General features: G+C 33.3%; 1 protein-coding gene across 6 annotated transcripts in view; it reads left to right on the forward strand.

Moving 5' to 3' along the window:
• Positions 1-25,532, forward strand: part of LOC123710488 (sorbin and SH3 domain-containing protein 1) — a 111,314-nt gene that overhangs the window by 78,300 nt on the left and 7,482 nt on the right. For 2 of the 6 annotated variants that reach the window (XM_045662500.1, XM_045662493.1), the window contains 13 exons: positions 4,035-4,219; positions 6,438-6,588; positions 9,011-9,103; positions 10,200-10,342; positions 10,817-10,883; positions 10,956-10,991; positions 11,725-11,944; positions 13,519-13,633; positions 13,761-13,793; positions 15,157-15,251; positions 15,622-15,791; positions 21,196-21,255; positions 25,322-25,485. In XM_045662500.1, coding sequence (XP_045518456.1) covers positions 4,035-4,219; positions 6,438-6,588; positions 9,011-9,103; positions 10,200-10,342; positions 10,817-10,883; positions 10,956-10,991; positions 11,725-11,944; positions 13,519-13,633; positions 13,761-13,793; positions 15,157-15,251; positions 15,622-15,791; positions 21,196-21,255; positions 25,322-25,485 — 1,532 coding nt within the window. Of the gene's footprint in view, positions 1-4,034; positions 4,220-6,437; positions 6,589-9,010; positions 9,104-10,199; positions 10,343-10,816; positions 10,884-10,955; positions 10,992-11,724; positions 11,945-13,518; positions 13,634-13,760; positions 13,794-14,060; positions 14,127-15,156; positions 15,252-15,621; positions 15,792-16,517; positions 20,922-21,195; positions 21,256-25,321; positions 25,486-25,532 lie in introns of all 6 variants that reach the window. The other 4 variants (XM_045662473.1, XM_045662454.1, XM_045662482.1 and 1 more) reach the window with 4 other exon arrangements.

Consider the following 25,532-nt stretch of genomic DNA (forward strand, 5'->3'; position numbering starts at 1 on the left):
CTAATAGCTTTGCTATTTCAACACTGCTTAAACAGAGCACTTGGATTTATAAATCGAAATCACAAAGAGAGCAGAGAATCGATGCTAAATGAGCCATTACTCTATTCACAGAGTTTTTGTCGGATTTCTTTTCTTGAATAATGATCCTATTAACGTCTCTTAAATTAATTTAATATCTTTTTTACTGCTCTCGTCTGTAACAAAACGTTTCGCTAAAGTTATGCAGTGTAATGCAAATTATTCCATTTGTCTTCACAACTGTGCAAAGATTACATTGAAGCTAAACAGTGCTTTCTACAACAAGGCAGAGTCTTAAAACTAGTTAATTATATGCTTATGTATTCCAATATCGTAGTAGAATTAATAAATACTGACGTAGCCATGGTTGGGCCCTTTTGTTTCTTCGCTCCTGGCTACCACACATAATTTCGCCCTGGTTGCACCTTAGACAGTTCTGGGTCACCCAAGTCAGTTGGACCTATAAAAACACAAAGCGAGACAATATAGGCTTAAGTACCAAGTTCAGAGTACATTTTAGACGCACTATTGAATTAATGGTGAACCGCAGTTAAAGTTATATAATCAAATTAGGAACTGTAAGTTAGTGAGGCGGCCAGCGCGTGCGACGAGCGCTTGTGATAAGAATGCTTAATGTACGAGTATAGACGGTCCCTTGAGATGGAGACAACTTGTGCCCCACGTACGTGATTCTTTTTATAAATTGACATGTTACTTTGCTGATCCTTTTGATATCATTCAAGGAAATATGTTATATAAATATTAACTATTGGTAAAAAAGCTTCGTATCAATCAATGTACGTTTTATGTACATACTAAAATATTCAAATACGATAATTTTGTATTATTTTTACAATCAGTAAAATCATTGGAGAGTAAAGTATTCAGCATATATATATATACAACAAAAAACGATCGATTTTTCAATCCAGAATATTCACACTTTGCACTCAAAATTCACAATCACGTGTGCTTGCATTTTTCTCAGATTTACCTTAATTGAATTCGCTTTCGGGAAGTTTTAATTTATTTACGTTCCTTTGATGCCGGCTCCGTGTTTTAGATAAATAACCAATTATCTCAATTCGAATTAATTCCCTGCGAGGGCATGTGATCTGGAATAAACGTGTATTACGCTCGCGTCCGTGCCTATAATTCAGCAATTTTAATCTGATAACTGTTATTGCCCTGGAGATATTTTTATAATAAAATTATGTGTATTTTTTGATGCATTTAATACTTTATAAATCTGTTTCGTTATTGTATTTGACTCTATCATTACTATAGATCATAGTAATCATTTAGATAAATGTGAATTCGCAATTTCCATTAACTATTCAAGTTATATTTAAAAGTATATTAAAAATACGAATATAGAAGTCATGTTTACACAGCAATAACTAATTTTATTAAATGATATCGGACTCTTAAATCAAATTAGCCGAATACACACTATAAGTGATTGTAAACATTATATGTATGTAGTCACACTTCCCCCATCCGACAGGGCACACCCACTAACCCAATTTGAACCCAACTAAAAGCAAAAATACACACAATACCAATTTATTAGGCGATTAGGTTTTGGTTTATATAATATAATTAAATTTCGTTAAAGATATTGCGATGAATAATAAATAACCATATATTTCTAGGTTTTGGCTACGCAATAACAGATTTGGTACTTTCTACTACCAAATTTTATTTAACAAATCTCAAAGTGCCCGTGCTAAAAATGTAGTAAAAAATGCTAATTGTTAAAAGAGCATTTCCAAATGAAAAGAGGAATTTTCATAAAACTATGGTTTTATGTAAATTTATTTAATTATTGCTATGATCTAAGCCGTGCATATTTGTAGAACGTAAAATGTACTCTACAAAGCCTACGTACGTCGGCTTTATTTGCTCGTATTTTGTTTGGAGCTGTTCAATATATTCAAGTTAAGCATTATTACGTTTATTGCTGCACGGGGAATCGCTACTGTTTATTTACTATGTTACCTTGCAAACGTTTCTCAATTCAATGATATTACACTTAGCACTGCACAGAGCATATTTTATTTTGAATTCGTTATATTTACCAACAATTGTTCCCCAAACCCCCCAAAAAGTCAGAGAACTAACGCGTTCATTGATATTTTTAAAGAAAGTGAATGATCAGTCTCCACCGAAATATTTATCGTTCCTCCAGACATCGAGCCCTGGACCTTTCGGTTGTTATATGCACCATACTTAGTAGGATCAGCCCTATCAATAAAAATGTCTAAATAAAAATTGGATAAATTTATATCATAACCTTGAAAATGTATGTAGTTAATATCATTCCGTTACGATGTATGTAGATAAACTCAATTAAAAAGCCTATATAAACAAGGTTATATTGACAGGATGTCACCTAGATAACATCTCAACATGATCTAATAAATTATCTACGAATTATTCATAGGTTTGCTACGGCGTAGCTGACACAGGAACCTTATAAAGGCTATTGAATTTGCTCTATAAAGAAAAAATATGTGGGCTATCTATGAATACTTTTAAAAAGAAATAAGCTGCGTTCTAATAATTATGTTCGATTGAAGCAACTAACATTCTAAAAAATTGCCCTTTCTGGGATTTGATAGGTCTACCTAATAAACATTGTATAACATGTAAATATATTAAATATAGTATCGCAAGATTAAAAAACGTCACTAAGTCATATCACTATAATGTGCTCACGCAATAAAACAAGTATGACTTTGACATATATCAAAACGTTTATGTTAACGTTGTAATGAAATTACATAGCTCGTATTTCTTTGTTGCCGTTTAAAAATTTTATAGCCCGAAGCAGTGACTTCGTAAACTTGTGGTTCGCACAGATAACCTTATTCTTGGATTCCTAAAAAACTAATTTAACTAACAACGACAAGTTTCCTTGCTAGATTTGCATAGGAACGACTAATTAACATTATTATGCAAAAGAATTAATATATAATATAAGTAAGAGCGGATTCTTTTTCGTCAAAGCAGTTCACGAATCTGCAAACCACTTTGATTTATGAACGAATAAGACAGGTCAACTGAAGGGCAGATACCTATCAACAGTCAAATTGTCTCTATCTTGTCTTTATGATGCTCACGAAGGGCGTCGAATTTAGTTTCATTGCTCGATTTTATATCCACTTTATTATAAATTGCTTTTTGTTGTTTAATACTTAGTATAAGTCGTGTTTAACATAATATTTGAGGGAAATAATGGCTGGTTCAAAAAAATTGCAGAACCTACGGTCAAAGGTTTTATGTCATTCACTCGTGTGCGGCCCAAAATATAAAAAAAACACTATATTCATAAAAAAATGATTTTATTGTATTAACCATATTTCTACCCTATATAGTAATAATAATCATTAAATCTGAATAAAAAGAATACTTAAACAATTAAAAAAAGTGATTCCTGTGGCAGTGTACCTTTAATTATAATAGCAATTCCTCACTGTATTGCGATACTTATTCGTAGGCTCTGGGGTCACCAGTACTATCTACCAGGCGCCAACTTAAATATTAAATTAGGGCCCGTGCACATGAACCTCACGATCCAAGACTCTTTACTTCAAAGGGAACAAAATCCAAGTTGGAGGGAAGACTTATTATTTTCCGCTGGCTCTGCGGCCGTGCCAACTTTTTTGCTTAGCATAATTACAAATAGCGTTCCGTAAAATATGAATTACCAACTAAGTTGACAGCTTGAACAGCTCATCATCAGTTCGATTGGTCCAAATTATTTTTTTTATAAGTGACATTAAAAATAAAAAATTGCTTTCTAAATAATTATAAGTTTATAATAATAATACATAGCTTCAATCCGTTTATAAGTGTTTTTTTAATGTGTAAAAGTTATGTTAACAAAAGACAATACTAATTGCTTTCTATATTTTTCAGTCTGTAAGAAATTTAAAAAAAGCGGCAAAACTTCTGTAACTGTCATAATTGACATTAATAGTGACGTAACTGATAACTTTTGACCATTACAGCTATTTGGACGCCTGGGGCGCAGCCGCCGGCGGGCGACAGCGGGTCCAGCGCTGCCACGCCGCCCGTACCGCCCCCACCGCCTGTCTGGACCCCAAACAGCGCCACAGCATCGCCACAAACACCGCGTAAAACTTTCCGCCCTGTACACTTCGAGGAGTCACCACCAGCCCGCAGAAAATTTGAAGTTCGTATTTCTTTACACATCAAACAGCACTGCACTACTATAACTAACTAAAAGTCAGTTAAGTACATACACAAACTATCAGTAAGCTCTGAGTAATGCAAAGTACAGGCCACAACAGTTTAAGTGAAATTATTTATGTTTTAAATGGAAATTCTAAACTTTGTATCGCTACTGATTTACGTCATTATATTACCGTTGCTTTATTTTTGTAATATAAAATCAAAAATGTGTTGGTTTTCAATTAATTAAAAAATATAATCATATACGTAACATTTAAACGTCACTTTGTGAGAACGGTTAAAATATTCCAGAAAATCGGACCAGACTCAATACTTGTGAGTACAACACACAAACTAAAGTTGTGTGCGGATGACGTTCTTCCACAAAATATACGACGACTTGACAGTTAAAAGCATAGTCTATTAATGGTCTTATTTCCTAGTTCCTGCAAAGTTTATGAGTTTTCTTTGAACTTCTCGTTTGTGATTTCATAGCAAAGATATTCGCAATGACCTCTCGCAACTTTATAAATTCAATTTCCTTCATTTTAACCACTTTGTTTGTGTAAGAAGCAAGCTTATAAAGAACTTTTAATAGAAACATGATGCTAAACTTGAGTATTTGTTTTGTTTTGACATCATTTACGAGTAATTTAAGAAGGTAATAACAAAAATACGAAAGGGAATGCTTAGGTGGTATGGCCTTGTAGAACGGATGAATGAGAAACAGTTGACAAGTAGGATATACAACGCACCCGTGGATCAAGTCGGGTTAGGTAGGCCCTAACGTACATACCTAGACCAAATCCACGAGGAACTAGAGAAGAGGCAACTTAGTAACTATAACCAACGAGCATGATGTCATGACAGTGGATGAAGTGAGAGATATATAAAAACCGTAGGTGTATCTGTGGACTTTGCCTATCACTTCGGGAAAACAAATTAACGGAACCATCTTAAAGAAAGATCTAGAAATAACTGTGTTATTTGCAATGTGATGTCTAATTTAGTAACCGATTTTAAAAAGAAACAAAATAGCCTAATACCTGCATACTTCGTATATAAATATAGTTTAATACATTCAATTGTCTTGGTGATTTAAGACCACTCAATAGAAATACTGTTATTTAATATTGTTTAGTGTTGGAGTCGGTTTTGTTATTATTATATTTTTAAAGGAACATAAAGACGTAAATTACTGAAAATCATGTAGAAATTATAATGTTTCTGTGATATTACTATAATCTTGTATAAGAAAAGTCTGTTAAATAAAGGTCGAGTACCGTCGATGTAAGTAGTAGCCAAAAGTGTAAAATGTCGTTTTAAGACTGCAGACAAAGTTAACATAGTACTTATAGTGACAGACAAAAGTAACCTCAATCAAATATCCAATATTCTGCAATATTGTGAAATTCAAATCAATGCATACGATGAGGTATTCAATAAGTCTGTATGGCATCCAATTTATACAAGATGTGAGTATTGCGGTCTAGGCAACAGCACAGCCACCCAGTTTGTATAATTTCTATTCTACGTAAGGTCTGCATATGGTAATGTTTCTCAAGAGAATTAGGAAGCTAGAATATACAGGTGTATAGTTACACGTACTTTTGGGTGATCCGTGATCATACTTTAACAAAATAAAATTTCATGACCCAAAGAGCTTAAATATCTATAAAGCAAGTAGCGCTACAATTCTTGTTTATGGCTTCAGATTTCTGTATCTGTTAGGCAAAAGGATGATCATCCTTTACCAGACACACTCCGTCGACTTTTTAAGTCTAACACAAGCCATTTCATTACGATGTTATCCTTCGCCGTACGTGTGTGTTAACTGCGCACTTAGGAAGAATATTCCTTTTTGCGGGCAGCCGGACTTCGACGAACCATTTCAAGGACTCAATTCACACGCTCAAGCCACGAGGGCAACACTGTCCTAATACACAATATGAAGTTAGTTATTAGTAGTGCACAGTGCGATAATCATCGCTTCGGATTTTCGATCCCGGCTTTGAATTTTTTCTGGGCAATCCACTCCAATACGCAAATATAACTTATGATTAACAAACATCATAAAATAGTTTTAACAATGATAGTACAACAGCAGCTTCTAAATTTAATTAATTCACTTTGATCACTGTTGTTTGTACAAATTTTAAAAATATATAAGCAGAACTATTACACCTTAGAAGAAATTGAAAAGATGTTTTATTTTTCAGAATAAAGAAGCGAACGGTTGCATGAGTGGTTCTGAGGGTGAGAGTCGTCTTCGAACGTCGCATAGCGCTCCTGTGACCGGCTTCAACTCACTGGGAAGCAAGCTGCCTAAAGCACCGAATCCTACGGTTACCTTACTTCAAAAGGCTCGAGGTATGTAAATAATCGAACACAAGAACTGAGATCTCAATAGATATTGCTTAGATGATGTATCAGTCAAGAGTATAGGAAAAGAAAACCATTATAGGCTTTATTATTTATACCTACTTTATACCATTTTCTTTTTCAGTCGTTTTTTTTAAATACTTAAAAAACACGAAACCGATTTCAGTGAAACTTCCCTAAGTTGGAATATACGAATTCTATATAAAAATCATCTCGATATGCTCTCAATATATTTGTGGAAACGTATACTAACGAACTCTTACCTTCCTTAACCATTATACTCAATTATTATTCAATTCCTACAACATTAATAACGTCATACGACAAACTGATGACCTTTTTTGAAGACGGTTAGAAAGATACAATTTGAACGAGCGGTTGCTGAGATTAGCGCGCTCAACCGATCAAACAAACTCAAACATAATAACAATGAATTTCGTGACAAAATCAAAATTCAAACATCTTTAATGGCTCAAACATCAAGGTCATTTTTAAGGCGTCGCTACTTAAACAATAACTTTGTAATTTATTCGTAAGTAAAGTTAATTTTGTAATCCGACTCTTCGCTCCCGACGTATGAAAATACGATAGTAATTTCGTTCACTTTGAATTAAACGAATTAGGGGTATATAATAAAATATATGAGAGACTTAGAATATGTCTTGAATAATATTCTCAATTTATTCCTAAATTAATTTTATGGAAGTTTGTTGTGCCTTATAATACAACTCTTCGCCGATGACGCATGAAAAGACGGTAATAATTATGTTCACTTTTAATTAATTGAATCAGATGTATAAATAAGTCTATCAGAGATTTATAATTTAACTTGATTTAAGATAAAAATACAGCGAGACTAAACTGTATCACGGATTACGAAATACATTTGAAATGTAGATTGTGGCGAATCGGCTTAATTTCTATTTCATTTAATTGCTCTATATCGCTAATAGCTTTCAGCTTGCCTTATCTGTGTATTTTCTAATTAGTCGGCATTATTGTCATTCACCTTTAATGGGATTAGAGGAAAGCTTTATTCGCCGCGCTCGAAGTAATTAAATACAAAGCTTCTGCTTCTAAATTAGATCTAATTTTCAAACACATTTAAAGCAACACAAAAGGTAATCTTAACTTTTTCTTAGAGACACGAATGCTTGTGTATTGTCGTACTTTGGTTATATTTATGTCCATTTCAGTTTACAGTCTTAGAAAATAAATAAAGCTCAATTTATTCAGGCAATAGTGCCTTTTAGTTAATGGTGAAAGAATTTATGAAATGGGTCCAATATTTTTTTAATATATTCGTTATGAATATAGTAATGCAAAGCGTTCTTCCATATAGAATATGTATATATTAAAAGTTTAAAAATAAAAGACACAACAAGCTTTAATATAGGTTATAATGATGGAATTAAAGTAATACTGGTACTGTTAAAACACTATATAAATTCAGTTTTCAGATGTGAATGAGAAATCCTAAATATATGATTCGTTTTTATTAGCTTCTATCCATATTTTATCTCAAATAAATCACCTTTTGTAATTTTGTAATTTATTCGCGCTACTTTATACTTTTTCATTTGTCACCTCCAATTTTTTTATTAACCAATTACACCTCCAATACCTTACAGTCTACCTCATGATATACTCCTTCTATGGCGAATGTTTATAAAGATCGCATTCAAATTTATTTTAAAGCTAAACAAAAACCTAACCAAACTCAGGCTCACTCGTGATCGATTGAAAAGTAAGGGAAATTAAGTCCAATATATTGAAAATATTGGACTTAATTTCCTAACTTTCATGCTTATCTACCTTTTTCTTAGATCATGAATGAAATTGCACTTAATATATAGTTGGTGTCTCCAACTTTATAGAATCCCAAGAATTTTATACAATCTCAATTCGTAGGGCAAATGACAAGGGTAAGGTTATTATTAAACTTTCATAGGAAGGCACCATGCTGTTCCTATCAAGCTGTGAGTGAAAACTATTCAAATGGCAACCCTATTACGCAAATATTACGCTTGGGTGTCCTTAGGGATATTATTAAGTTAAATAGATATTTCACTAAAGAAAATCCAATTTATTTTAGCATACGTTATTAGTTTGGAACTTGTTTTTACTTATAATTGGTTTAACATGGATTGTTTATTTTAATAAAAAGCGTGCTGTATTGTTTCAAAAATAGAACTTCGTGTTTGGAATAACATAAAAGTTGCTGGCCGGGAACAAATTCCAAATTCGCGAAATTAAAAAAGTATATTTTTCGTGAAATTAAATTGTTTTATTTAAAAAATGTCCTTTATTTGAAAAATAAACATTTTCGACGATATATCATTATGTATACTAAGTAACATTTGCTATTGATTTTGAATATTTCTATTTAAAAATTATATTTACATTTCAGAAGGACAGCTATCACGAGCTAGTCAGCAAGTACAAGGTGATAGTAATTCCCGTCTTCCACGCGACAGACCATCACCACCTTTTGGCGACCCTAGTAAGTAATTAAAAGAAATTGTATACTATTAGCTAATGCGCCTTTATTTTAGTACGATATGGTGACATCGTCGAATAGGCTTTGTCTTACATACCTGGACCAAATACCAGGATGTACTAGAGAAGGGACAAGTTAAAAGTACCCTTTACTGATGATCATGCGATGCGATACATGCCAAGAAAGTACATCAGGACCGTGGCAAGTGAAGATTCGTGGTTTTTATCTCGGGTGTTAATGTAAATAAATAAAATGGTTTCACCGTAATCTAGCTTCTCCGAATTATAAATAATATTTTTTTATTAATTCATAACAAAAAAACACTGATTTTGTTGTTCAAAAACTTCCACTAAAATAAAAATGCGTTAATCATTATTAAATTTGCCTGATTTTAGTATAAAAAATAACCTAGGTTCTTTTACGTTTACTTTTATCCAAAACACTAGGATCAAACTCAATAAAAACCTTAACTTTTTTTATTGTTTGAAACAAAAACCCGAGTTTTACCTTGGCTTTACTTTATCAGGAAAAATTTAAAGAAAACTTTTATTCCTTATTAAATTTCATCTCATATCAAGTTGAATAACGATCGTTAAACTTTTGTTGTCAAATTTTAACGTAATATTTAAGGTTTCGTTATTTAATTAGGGGTGTGGCGTAACTTCCGTTTCCGTGAATAAATTAGCTTAGCGGGAATACTTTCCTGGAACTTCCTAACTTATGAATGTAAAGGAAAACAGGATTTAGAATTGGTTTGAAGTGAAAGAAAAACAAATTATTTTCTAAACAACCCAACCTCAAATGATTGCTGCCAGTTTTTTTGGTTCAAATCAAATTGAATATTTACCAACAAGTTTCAGTTTCTTCAATAGCTAAGATGCAAATACATTGACGCACTGCCCATAACAATAACATATTTACTCCAGGCTCTTAGCTTACTAGCACAGGGTCCAACACGGCCATAGAGGTATCTTGAAAGAACTATAAATACTGCTATATTTTCATCTAATTATAAAAACTAAATCAGTCGTACTGGACTCCTTTAACAAAAATAGTCATTTATTTTTCTGACAACTGAGTTTGGTAAAAATTATTTCAGTTCACGCGTTACGTCGTGGTTACGTGAGTGAAGGGGAAGGCGAAAGGCGCGATCGGAGCACAACAAAAATGGCGGAGACGCAGAAAAAAATCGAAGGAATAGGACCAATCACAAATGACGGCATGCCTGTTACATTGAGATCGGTAAATCACATACTTGTAGTTAATTTAAATGGAAACGATTGATATGTCTCAGAAAAATCATATTTTATTATCACAAAATTACTTGCAAAAATTAAATGATACCAGCCAAAGTCTCAGTCCAAGAAGGTATGGTCATTGACGCAGTTCCATAGATTTATTTTACTTTTCGAACGCGCATATGCTAAGCGCGCCATCTCTGTAATATATTTTTAATTATTGCGTTGCATGGCAGCGCCAGCTTTAGCGCATGCGCTGGCTTTTGGCGCCATTTAATACGTTTTGATGATAAGACGTTGCGGTATGGTAGGACTTTGAGCTTAAGGGCGAATTAATAAAAAAAAATGGTAGCGCAACTAAACATTGTGTGAATTTCTTAATTTTCTTGTTTAAATATGTCTAATAGAAAACAGAGCCGAAAAACAATACGATAAAGTATAAAATACTGAAAATAATTATTAATTTTGACTATTTCAGGAAGTCAAAGATCCCTCAAGATGGTATAAGAAGATGTACGACACAATCCACAAAAATAAATACGACAGTAAGTAGATTTATATTCCGCATAATAATTCAATTAAACTACCCAATAAATGAACATACATTTTTTTTTCAGACGATTATGTGACGATACGATACAAAAGCCGTAGAGGTGACTATCTTTTATTCCAAATTTTTCATCGGTGGCTGAAATCATATACAAGCTATTTTTAATAATATCTAAACACATTTTTAAATAAAATTACACTCTCAAACGTTAATATATACATGTATGTAAAGACAGTTAACGGCAGATAGGTATATAAGGCTTTACACAATATTATAACTTTATATGCTAAATTTTATAAATGGTTTGATCTAATCACATTGAGTGTAAGAACTAATATCTCTTACGTACAAAGACATAAGTTTAATTAATATTAATCTGCTAACTAATGCTATACTATTAGAATGGCTTATGCAATAATATGAATTGGTTTACTATAATAATAAATATCCGTCCTTAGAAATAAATACTAAAATATTGGTGAAGGTAGTTGTTTCATTGTATTGAATCCAGTTATCGGATGAGGCACGGGGTGACTCATTTCTGCGTTTGTTTTGTAATTTTTTTCGCAAATTTATGTGAGCCGTGCTGATACAATTGTTACCCCAGGAAATGAACTCAAGACTACTATATGCGATCCACAAAGAAGGCAGTTGGTTTAAGATTTAAGTCTTGGCTTAAATCCTCCTTTTAAAGAGGCCTTCATGACTTATTTTTCTTTACAAAGTAAGGCGAATCACGCTTAACTTGAACTGCTAACATCAAATACTGTATATAAGGTATTTTAATATATATATACACAAATGTGTTGTACTAAAATCAAATGTATAATTTTTAGACGAACCACAGAGAGTGAGCAGCAGTAAATCCCAGTACGCGTACTTCGACCCACGCTCAGGGTATCTGAGTGAACCTGAGGGCGGTCTAAGTAGGCTTACGTCCGGCACGTGGAGTGATGCGTACGATAGTGACGTAACATCCGGTCCACGCCGCCGTACCGCGTCCGTACAGGAAGACAGGAGGAACGATGTCACTTCACCGTATCTGGCTAATAATAAGTAAGGGACTTAAATTATATATACTGTTCCTTTATTCATAAAATCTTAGGCAGATTTGGATTAGAGTTTATAAACCAACGAATAGTTTTATAGTAATTCGTAAGTTTAAGCTGTATCTCCAGTATAAAAAAAATATGTTTTAGATATATGTACCTTTTAGGTCTAGGCCTATAATTTTTAATAGGCAAGTTGGTGATCAACATTCAGTGCCTGACACACACCGTCCACTTTCTAGGAATTTCGGTTTCCTCAGGATGTTTACCGTACGAGCAAGTGTTAAATGCGCATATAAATAGAAAGCCCATTGGTGCACAATGGATCAAACCTACGTGCGGCTCTCATCCCCCAGGGATGGCACAAGGCCAACATTTTGTTATAACACATGTTAAAGTGTTATAACAAAATGCTACACCCCTAAAAAAGTTAACGATACTCCTTGGTATATTTCACTAATGATTATTCAATATTCTCTCCCCATACATTGATGTACTTCTATTTATTGGTGTGTAGTCTTGGGACAGTAAGAGAAATAAAGATGCGAATGAAGGCGATCTTCTTCTTTAGTCGTACTCTTCATTTCTGAAGGTCGTATTAGTGGCGTATTCGTGAATGTCTTATAAAAATTTAAATCTATAGTAATCAGGATTCCCAAAAGTAAATATCGAGGAATTAATTTATAATGTTCTATGATAGTATTGTCTTTTGTTAACATAGTTTTTAAACATCAAGAAAAACACTTTTTGAACGGATTGAATATAGATTCAATCCGATTCAATAATACATAGGTATTATTATTAAAAACTTATAATTATTTACATAATTTTAAATTTTAATTTTTTTCCGACGTTTCGCGTGCTTTTCAGCGTGCGTGGTGACTGAAGACAAAAGATGTTGAATAGCTTCAATCCGTTCAAAACGTGTTTTTCTTAATGTTCTATGATGGTAAAGTACTACTGGTCATTATCCTAGTGGATACTATGATTAAGACCCAGAATTACCAATATGCGGTAATTGTACGATAGCTGCCGGCTTCAGGCTGTGAACACTGATACTAGTTCACCGCTCCTTCCACTTGGGCATAATAAACGAACAGAGGTTCGAATTGTCGAAACGACCAGTCACTTTCCGAGCAGCTTGATCCCTTGGCGTTGCGTAGAGATGTGGAGTCTCTCTGAATCTTCTACCGTATTTACCACGAAGAGTGCTTAGAGGAGTTGTAGGGATTAAAACATGCACCTGAGTGCGTCATCGGACGTCAGGGCAGAATGCGAAATACCATGCGTATCACCTCGACGTCCGTCATTCCACAACTGAGCGTTTTTAAGGCATTTTATGCCGCGTACCACCACTATGTAGAACCAGTCACAGAAGTATTTCCGAACCAATTCGACTTCGTGTCCTTCAAGAAAATAGCGTACCAAAGGCCGTCAACGAAATTGCGAGCCATCTGGCATTGATATGTGCCATGGGTATCGGTATCACTTAACAGCAGGACAGTTTCCTGCCCGTTTTCTATGTATGTAATATATAAAAACAAAAAACTTTTTTCACATTCAATGTTTTCTTATATCTAGGTACAGCACATTAGCATCGACAAGAGCAAGTCAAGAGGTATATAAGTCGCAGCCAGGAAAAATTGAGAACTACACGCCCGGTAAATCATCAGTAGTTGACAAGGAAGCCAAACAGGTAATGTTTGAAAAAAACTGTTCCTTTGGAAATAAAACTATATCACGGGTTCATCATCTAATATAGACACCATTAACCTAACAGCCTGTTATAGTGTATAGAAATCCAGATTTTTTTTCTTTTCTAGTGGTGGGACGAGGTCATGGACATATTTGATGGGGTACGAATCTTTTATAATTATATGTGTATTTGTGCTAACACCGTTTATAATCCTATTTTCATTTACACTGTTAGTCATGCACGTTTTGGATCTGATGGCAACACTAGTATTTTCCGATCGAAATTTCGAATCTGCGTCCCTTGTCTATCGCCACTCTTGCTTGTCTTTGTAATATGCTCTATTGATTAATAAATTCTGTATCTGTGGATTAACTTGAGGTTTTGTTAATAACGATATGTTGGTGTTGCGGCGTTGGTGCACTAACAGTGGCTAGACGACAACTCTCCTCTACCGCCTTATTCGACATTGCTCGCTCGCGCCATACAAAAGAATGTAAGGTTAATTTAAAAATTGCATGTTGGCATGTTGTGCCTTCGATGTTTTTGACTTAGAATTCTATTTATACGACGTTATGAACCAATCAATGAAAAAACGTCCTTACAAATTAGTCGTTAAGTGAATTTTATTATGCACTTGAAGCTTACTTAGCTAGAAACAGTAAGCTCAGGAAAATTTTATATGCATGTATAAAATACAATGTTTCTCCTATATCTTTTCTTGTTGTAACACTGAATGTAAATAACAAGAGCTTTGTTTACATGCATGTTGCGCAGGCGTAATATGTTAAATATTTATCGAAGAAAATGAGCTAGTATTCCATTATTTTCTATATTAAAATATTATTGTTTCGTTGTTTTTCTTATTTTATGTGAATGGTTCTTTTACGATTTAATATGAGTTATTTTCTTCTCTTGGTGTTCGAATATACTATATTGTTATGCATAGAAATATTTGGATGAGCATTGGTGCTAATTAAATATTTCTGTAGATTTGAAGTGTTTTGTGAAGTATTTAGCACGAATTGCTGAAATTTTTAGCATAAGGGTATTTTTAATTTTCAGAATGTCATATTTAATAGTTCCTGTTAAAATAAATTACTATATTATTTTCTTTTAAGGAACTCAATTTTGGATCCTAAAAGTATTTTTTACTAGCTTATTACTTATCTTCATACGATTGGGACCTATTACGCAATTTTTATATCAAAAATCAACTAACATTGTTAAATTCATTGTAGCTTTACCAGTAATTTCACAGAACTCTTTGTGTAAAATATTAATATTAGTAGATACATATATTTTACTAATATGTTACCTCTTTTTCGTTACGACGCTTAAATGATTATAAAGCCGCATGTCTGTTGTCACATTTATGATACAATTCGACAGAAACAAACAAACGAGTACCTATTTTAGATAAAACAATTGAATCGCGGGGTTATTATAGATCGTTCACCTACTGACAAATAATGAACATACTCCAAATATTTGCGTTTTTAAGTCATATTTTACAAACGTTTCAGCAAAACAAGTCCAGTACCACGATGAGTACTACGTCGCTACCAAAGGAGAAGAAAGACATCACCTCTGCTATTTTATCGAAGTCTAATATGGCAAGGTTTGTATTTTGAAAGTCTACTTAGGTCTATTTTAATTTAAATAGTAAATACCTACCATGAAAGTTTTAATGTTTTAGAAGTTAATCATAAATTAATATACGTCTTGTTTCCTAGTTTTGGGACTCGCGAAGCAATTCGTGTTCCAGTTTGACCAATAACAATGAACGTCACTTGGATTTGGTCCAGAGGCGGTATTGACCAATCACATTAACTTAACTTCCTGAATTATTTTTTAGCATATAATTATAATACAGCGAACATTTTATTTTATACGGAAGTACATAAGCATATACTTACATTTACTTTCAGTATATTATTTAATTCAATACTTTTAGATACTTACTCACATTCTTTGAAACTTTGTATCAGGGCTTTGAAAGAGTCTGGTTACGAATCAGATTCGACGTTGGTGTTCAAACGACGTGAAGACACGGAAGCTCCATTGTCACCAGCGGAGCGCCGAGCTGCGTACAGAGATCTTCAAGCGGGGGGCGAACCCCCACTTAGGGGCTTCAGATCACCTGCCCCACCAAGAACGGGTAAGTTTGATATTAGGATTATATTGATGTTGTATGCTAATCAATAAAAAAAAAAAAAATTGTTGTTGTTGTAAAAAATAAGATTAATTTTTCAATATAATTGTACCTTTTACGTAATTCAAAATTAATTTTACACATTATTTATGTGTCTACTTATAAGAAGTAAGAAAAAGTTGAAGAGACGAGGGCTTAAACATCTAGATTAAGATGCATGTATTCTTCGGTGGTGGTATACACTATTTAATATTTCGGCTATAACATTTACTCTTTACGAGAATATAAATATGTTTCCTATTTAAATGATACAAGGTCACTTGTAGTGGGCACGTTTATTTTGTCATGCGCTATTGACAACAAGGCCAAAATCTAGGCATTGGTGATATTCTCTTCGGCTAAATTAATACCTAACTAACTGCGCTTAAGGTAAGTTATCACAATACTTATGCATGATGCTTAAATCTGAATAATGGAACTTCGGACAATCGGTATGGCTGCGGATAAAGGTAAATGCATGGATATCATAAGTAGTTGATTATAATGTTGTTAAACTCCATAATTAAACCACAAACACTGTTAAACACAAATTTAAATTAGTTTCCGGCACACGTTTAGTTCCACGTTTGAATACAAGGCTTTCACTTATCCATTTATAACAGGGTACACAATACACGCAAATCTAATAAACTAAAGAAGAGTTTATTAATCAACGACAGTGGGAATTTGCAGAGGAATCTGAAATCGAATACATTCCAATATCTTCAACGTTAACGAAAATAAGAATACACAAAAAGTCACCAAGTCTTCATGAAGTTATATGTTATCCCGTTATAAGAATAGAAACAGATCAAAGGACAACGATGAAAGGAGCGAAGGATGTCCTATTGCCACCTCCTCCACCACGCAGAGTATCTTCAAGAAGTAGTCGTACTCTTCAACTGGTAACCATATCGAAACCTAAATCAGTATCACCAAAACGGGTAACAATGCCATCTAACGTGGATTTAATAAAAGAAAAAATAAGTAGCAAATTGAATAGACAAAATACACATTTAATTCTTAAAAGCTCAGAAACCATTTCAACAGGGAATGCTACGCGAAGAAATAATTCGAATTCCGCACCTCCTGTGTTAATTAGGCATAAAAGTACATCTTTACCAACATGCAAGGAAAAAAATAAAGTAGTCGGTGTAAAACATTTCGGTACTAGTAGTTTTGGTTCTCCGAGAAAGACAACTCAACCAACAGAATATTCGACACCATCACGTTGCAAATATAGAACATCTCCAACATCAATCGTAATAGAAGGAGGCGCAGGAAGAAAAACTCCTATAACAAGCATATTGGATAAAGTAACGCCTATTGACAAACTTTGGGGATCGCAGAAACGAAATGAACAAATAGATTTAACAAAATTAAAAGGTAAATGTGACAAAAATAAACAATTAAAAATCTCAACTAATAAACCATCAAGCAAATCATCAACACTTACGGCCGTAACACATAGAAGCCGTGATATGATTCGTACTTCTGAAAAGGTGCAGAAGTTAAAATCATACACTCAATCAACGCCATGCTTAGTAAACAAAAGAGACGAGAGGCAAATTAAAACAAATATCAAAACTCTTGCGAATGTATCAAAGTCGTCGTCAAATATTTGTAACAATTTCAAAAAGGCTAATATTATAAAGACGAATGAAATTACAAACAAATTAAATAAGAAGTCATTAGAAACTGTTTTTATCAAACCAAAAGTATTTCCAAGTCAGGAACAATGTAGTAAAAATAAACTAAAAGCACAAAAGGTACTACAAACTGTAAATAAAAATAGTGGACATAAGAAAAAGAAAAGCGATAGCATTATCAATGAAAAATGTAGGAGTCAATTTGGAGATAATGTAAATGAAATTCATCCCGAAGAAAATTTATCTCAGAAATACTTGCATGTAAAAGAAATCAAAGCCGGTCGTGACGCTATAGTATCAGACTCCTTTTTTCAACACTTATTTCTTCAGAATGCCCAGCCTATGCCAGTTTTATCAGTTTCAGATTCATATCATGCTAATACTGTAAAAGAAAAGGCCCGAATGTTTCAATCTAATTTATGTACTGGAGTATATTATAGTCCAAGTGCTGTAAATACATATTTGATACATCGCAAACCTGTGTCTCTTTCACGATTTAAAATGTGGGATAAAAATGATAGTTCTTCAAGCATACCGAGCGCAAGGTCTATATCATGGCCCGGTCGAATGGACGGAAAAATCAAAAAATTTGACAGTTTGTCAAAGTGTCAGGAAGATTATGGATCTTCGATGTCACTATCTACCATTCGCAGTAATAGTGAACCACCGACAAATAAATTATATTTTTCTCAAACTTCAAGACCTAAGTCACCAGTTATAATATTTCACAGAAATCATGATGACAAAGATTCTAAAAGCTCCGAAATCAATATTTTACCTTCAAAAACAGTGCAGCAACAGGCGCTACATGCGTCTAAATCCAAAAAATATCTTAAATTAAAACCTTCACATGATTCCAATACAGTCAGTGCCACTCCGGTCCGTTTTATTTCAAAATCGGAAGATTATGATGATCTTAACTTAAATTATCCACCAACTCTTTTTTTCTCACAAACTTCCAGACCGATATCTCCGAAAGTTTCAAAAAAACCTTCATCCTCTACTAGAAGCCAGTCAACGTCGCCAATTTCTATTAGATCGCCGTCGTATAGAAGAATTAACAATGTAAAATCCCAACATAAAGCGAACCTTGTAGGAACGAGACCACGTAGTACTGTAGATAGTGAAAAGAAAAACACGTTGCCTTCACTTCAGATGAGGTCTAAAAGTGATACATTATCTCAGTATAGTGACCCAGAATATGAGGAATATATAAAAGATATTGAAAATAATAAAAATAGATCTGAGAGATTTCGTGAGCTAAATAGGTACTACACTTATTTAGAAAGGGTTGGAGAACTTGAAAAAGCCACTTCAATTACCGACTTACGGCACAGAAAAAAAGATGAAGAAATTATTGATTTTGATCGATGGAAGAAAATTAGAGCAATTGAAAGAGCCGAAGAAGAACTCAATATTTTATATGAGAAGTTAAACATTGCACAAACGGAAAAAGATTTTCTCTTTTATCCTAGAGATATAAAAGATTTTCGTTGGAAATTTGAGAAGGAAAGGGGTTTGAAAGTAAAAGAAAAGTCAGTTGAAGATCTTAAGGATGATTTGTTACAAAAATCCTCATATTGTCCTCAAGATGTAGAACCAAATCAAAAAAAAGATGTCTATAAACCTTTGTGGAGGGGTAAAAGTGTAGCTGAAACTGCATTCAGTATCAATAATAAAAATGAATGTAAAAATATAAGTAACACAAATTCTATTACAAAACCTTCACTTAGTAAAAATACAGATTTATCGATAGGGGAACTTCGTAAAAAGATAGGAATTGGAAATCGTCTTTGGAGCAGCTTATCCTTAGACCAAGTAAATGCTTTAAAAAGTCAATTGAATGCAATTTATAGTAAAGAACTTGAATCGAAATCCCAAAAAGAAATAAACCAATATACAATGGAGGTAAAAGAAAGTGATAAAAATTACAATTCCAACTTACACGTTAGATGTAGCTCACTGTCAACGACGCCTACTCAAGACATCTTACAAGAGTTAAACAAATCCAAATCGATTGCTGCAATATGTCCAGTTCCATCTGAAAAGGATAAAAAAAATAATGTTAATAATACACAGATGTCTCTCAGTGAAAGTGAAAAAAAACAAATTTCTCAAACTCTTAGTAAAGAAGTAATTAGACGAATTAATACAAAAAGTAATTCTGAAGAGTATTGTGAAAAAAATAGTAATGAAAATAAAGATGTATGTAATCTTCCTACTAATAAAAGGCATGTAGTTTATGCATCAGATAAAGAAGAATTGCCCTCTTCGGCTAGTGAAACGGAGACGGGTGGATCAGATAAATCCAATAATACTGTAATCTTTGTGGCACCCAAAAAAGAAGTTAAAAAAAAAGTTGAGTATTTTGAATCTGTAAAAAAAATACCTCATAATAGTATACAAATTGAAAATAGCATCCCATTAGGTAAACCGATAATGAAGTCTTGTGATATTTTATCTCCAGGTTATATATCTCAATCACAATCGTGTACAAATATTAAGGAACTTTTTGGTGAAAGTGATAAAAATAAGTTTTTATCTTTACCATCGAAGCCTGAACTATATTCGAGATCGACTTCGCCGTACTCAGACGCGTATATTTGCGATAAGCGATCGCCTGACTCGCTACGTTTCTCCAGTGACGAGACAATCTGGCGGAGTCGAAGTCCGTCGCCCGATCCGGAACGTCACTGGCGAGCCTTCCTAAAACTGGCGCGTGCCGGTGAAGTACGTCGCCTCGCTCGGCGGTTCGATACACTCCCTGCCACCAGCGTAGTAATACGCCGGCATCGCAGTGACCCTGAAATAAACAACATCGGTTTAAGAAGTTGTCTATGTACGGGTAAATCTGCGAGGCATAGAGAACGATGTAAAACATCATACACAGTAGCACGCGTGCCACTTAGATCCACCAATCGATTTATGCCTCATATTGATATAATTTCAAAATTAGCGGCTCTGAGGAGAAGGACTGCTCCAAGATCGCGATCAGCCGAAGAAGCGTTAGAATGTCGACCTGGGGAAGTAGAACGAATTCGAAAACGCTTCGAAGTCATGTCACTACTTGGGCAAATATATTCATCCGCTCCTGATGTAAGTGAACTTAAAGATATAGCACCATACTTGGAAGGACCTTGGGTTGCGCATAGGTATCCAAAGCCGAGTGACAACAATAGGTCGGTCTTCGATACGAAAAAGTTTGTTCGAGGCCAAGTGTCCCCAGTTAAGAAGGAAATTAAGAAACAAATACCAAAGAAAGGTGTCTTTAAACTTAACTCAATTTTAAAAAGTGATGGAAGTGAAGGGCAAGAATTTAATCCATCGGCACACAGGCCAATTAGCCGCTATGAACCTCCCCGATCGCCCGCCCGCCCTCCGCCAGCTGAATGGCCTTACAAGTTACCACCCTTCGTCACGCCATCGCGACATAACGTCAAATTTGAAGGTTAATATTTGTGTTTTTTTTTAATTTTATAACTGTTTAATATTGGAGTCAAACAACAATTACATTCACTCAATATTTTCCAAGAATGTAAAATGAATAAAACGGCAATAGTATCTTTAAATATTTAAAACTGTATATACTTCGGATATACAGTTAGGATTTATTTCACAAAGAATTTCTTTACTTTTTAAACTACTATTCAAAACAAGTTAATTATCACTTTCAAACATTAGCTTTTATTTGCATCCCATCATATTTTATTGTATTCTGGTAGAAACCGATTCCACTCCGGAGCCACCACGAAGGATGCCACAGAGCAGCTTCTCAGATTCAGGTAATGCATATATTACTCGATTTATTACAATAATTAGTTATATATTAAACTGGTTTATAATGTGGCAAAGTGACAAATTTGTCTACTACACATGAACTGTTTCGTGATGTGAATGAGAAATGTTTATACAGTATTTTGTAAGCCCCGTTACAATTATATCTTTAATATCTACAGAATTGAAACAATAGTCTTTGTTCAACTAAATTATGTAGTCATGCGGTAGACGTGATTGTGCGTGGTTTTGGCCGCCGTACCATAACATAAGTACAACACAAATCTTCTTATTAAGATCATTAAAGGTCGACCAGATGTTTACGTCACTTAAGCCCGTCACAGCTTAAGGTTGCCGACTCAGTTTTTTCGATTGTAAATAGTGCTCCACGCTTCCTGATCGAGGCCGGTTCAGTTTTGTTCGATAATATTTCCAGAAGTGGTTTTGTTACAAATGTTATCTGAATTATTATCTTTAAGTATTTATTGATAACGATATCGATATGTTTAGTTTGTGTCCTCCAAGTCATAATCTATTGAACAGTGTGTAATAATGAAACAAAATCTGTGAAAATGAACTCGAGTGAACAAAAAAGCAGTGCTAACACTAAAGTGTGCATGCCAGAAGACGATGGCTTTTACAGTGATGTTCCGATTTCGGGTAAACTTTCAAAATCCTTGTTGGCTTTAAATAAATACGTAAAAAAGAATTTGCTCTATGATGACAGTGAAGATCAAACGGAAGCTATTAACAATGACGGAGCATATTTCTCTAAAGAAAGTAGTCCAAATGATTCTGTGGCTAAAAGTGACACAGAGAGTGTTAAAAGTAATGAACTGTATACGATACATAACCCTGCCATTTCAAAAGTGAATGTCGACGTATGTGAAAAAGATGAAATCAAAAGCGATCCCACAAAACAAACAGACGATTATAAATTTAAACAACTTCTTGAAAATCCCCCTTCTCTACGCCGTTACTCCAATTCAAAGAGCATTCCAAACCAGGACCATGATCGCTGTTTAATTGAAGAAAACTATTCTCAAACATTTGGCAATACTAAAGAAAATGAAGAGAACTTTGTTGAACGACGATCGGCTACTAAGGAAAAATCACAACGACATTCGGTACACGATGTTAATTGGGTTAATAGGACTAATATATATCCAGATGTCTATGCACCACTGCCATTTAGTAAGTCTTTAATGTATTTTATTGTATCAACTACAACAAAGTGGATAATGTACAATATACCGATGGCGCTACAACATTTTTATAATATTAATTTATTCATTCACGCAGACAATTAAAAGTCCATATGGTTATTGATATGTTAATTACAATATTTTCCTAAATACTCGGAGATCGACCCTACGACCCAAGGGGTGAGAGTCACATGCTGAAGCCCCTAGGCCAACACTGCTGCAATGTGCAATACTTCTTAGACAATTTTTATTGTTATGATTTTAATGTGTACTTCGATGGAATTCTTAGAAAACTAGTTACTAAATTCTTGAAATTCTATTTTCAAAACCCTTAAAGTTGTGTTTTACACTTGATGCTGTAACAGTAACAGTTAATGTAACAATATGAATTGTTTGCTTTTAATCCTTCAGTATGACCAACATTCCAATACACGAACATCTTTGTATGAATGAAAAATATTAAATTCCATGAAAAACATACGATTTACGCTGAAGCGTGTTGATAAGCCTAAACATTAGTGTATTTTGGACACGTATCGACGTGCCTTAATGATAAATAATTAAATGATGATTAAAAGTTAAAACGTTTGATGGCGACACGATAAGCTCTGAGCGGGAGACGATGAAAGTGATTTGAAGTAATCACGGTGTTCGTCAGTTATCGCGACGGTGACAGACCGACTGGTCGGACTTTTTATATAATTGTTGTGCGTGCGCGTCTTGTGTTTTGACATGGGAATTTTGAAACAAATTAAGAAAATAACATCCAATGGTTCGTTTTATATTCAATAATCCTCATACTAAGTTCTCTGGTAAAAAATATTGACTCTATTGCTTAGTTTTAATTTATAAAATGTAAGTACAATTATAAAAAAATATAATTCTGATAATATAATTCTGAGTTATACAAACATTGTACGTCCGCGATTACCTAAATTCAAAATAAGAACAAACACTTTGCCATGATTGACAAATTTCGTAATTTTCGTTACGAGACAAGTTGTTTTGCAACAAATTCTTAGTTTCGCAATTAACGCCGATGTTATATTGCTACTTTTTAGGTATTTGAAACATTTTAGAATTACTTGGCTTTACTTACAATATCTCTGGGTAACGTATACCATGGTATACCATATACTTACTTTTAGTATAATTTTAATGACTTAATCTTACTCTTACTTTTTAAAAGTATATACTAGTAGATGCATTAAACTCCAACTCAGTACAAACAAATATTTTTAAAATATTCCTTTTTAAGACATATATTATTTGTAAATATTAGTATATATTTGAAGCGAAAAGTAGTTTCTACATACTGGCGTTATCTTGATCTAATCTATAAAACGGAAGATGTCATCAGCTTACTAGTAGAAATTAACTTAGTATTGTCTTTTGTTAATGTTAATGAAATTAACTTTATTACGCTATAAATATAATTCTATAAATATAATATAATTCTAAAGAAGTTTACTGTCTATACTACCTTTAGTTAGTTAACTAATTGGGCAATCGTTTTCTGAGTTGCACTGTTATTTAGATATGTAGATTTTGTTCTATTATTAAAGATGATTTAATAATCCTTTTGCAAATATTGTTTTCTATATTATGTATTCAACTATTAACATACAACTCAGGCGAAGTCAATTGTCTGTAAAGTGGGTTTAATGATTTCCATACACGTTAATATGTAGTTGATGCGAGAAACTTGTGTTTAGCATCAGCACGTGCTAAAAATACTTATTTAGAGAAAGCCGAGACGAATTGCTAAGGGCTTTCCATTTCCTTAAGAAAATCGTTTTTCTCGATAAAGAAAGTTACTAGCAACTTGAATTCAAAACGTATTATTCTTAAATCTCAAGCCGTAGAAGTATTTTCTTATTGTAATTCCTAACAAGTATTTATTACGAAGAAAGATGAATATAAGTCATGTAGAGAAATGGCTTCATTTAGTATTTGTATAAATACAATTTTGTTTAAATTTGTTTAAGCATTTGTTTCGAGAGAATTATAAGGTTTCGACATCTAATTATATAATGTATGAAATTATATTATTTTATTTATATTAATTATATAATCAACAAATTAACTAATCAAAACATTTACATAAAAAAAATATCAAAACCGATAGATATATATTTTTATATGCTGGGTAAATATAGCCTTTCGTTACGCCCTACTTCCGACATAGTAAAAACCGGTTGAACTCGTGAATAACATTACGTATCGTCACATAACTACGAAATATTATACTGATGGCTATTACAGCATTAATCATGCACACTTTCACTCTTTTATGTATTCAAATCCGAGATGTTCTATATATTTCTTGTTATTGTTTATCTTGATAAATAAGTTAAAAAATATTGATGTATTATTTTATGTATTCAAATAGTAAATAGGTTGTCAATAGTGTTCATTTAAGTTAATAATTTTGTTGTTAAATTCTACCAAATGGAGAATTTAGGTCAGACGCTGCTCAATATTAACTTTTAAAAACTGTAGAAATGAATTTCTTTTTATCTGTATGAAAATTATACAGAATAAAAAAGTTTGATACAGCCATAAACATTTATTTTCAAATTTATTTTCTGTGTTATGTAAAATAAACAATTATTTTTAATCACCACGACTAACCGAAATGGCGCATCGATATACGTTCATTCATAAATAAACTATCAATATTTAAAAAATGTAATGCGTTCCAAATAATATTATTTTACAAAGTAACGTAAACTACGTTTGAAGAATTTTAAAATATGAAAACAAATTAATATAATTATGGAATGTAATAATTTAATTTGTGTTCAACGTCACACGCGCTTAAAAAAACCTTGTAATTATGAAAAGATACTATTAATTACTTTTCTAGAATCACCGAGCCGTCGTTATGTCGAGAGCGATGTAAATATCCACTATCGCTGTCCAGTTCGACACGATCCCTTGCCCTTGGTGCCCGAGAGAGAGCTGGCCCGTCAACAAGCAGAGCATATGAAACGGCTCTACCGAGAACAGAAGAGGAATAAATACTTACAAGTGAGTGACACATTTATATCAACTTACTAACTAAACAGATTATATGT

The sequence above is a fragment of the Pieris brassicae genome, chromosome 1, assembly GCF_905147105.1.
Source record: "Pieris brassicae chromosome 1, ilPieBrab1.1, whole genome shotgun sequence".
NCBI lineage: Eukaryota > Metazoa > Arthropoda > Insecta > Lepidoptera > Pieridae > Pieris > Pieris brassicae.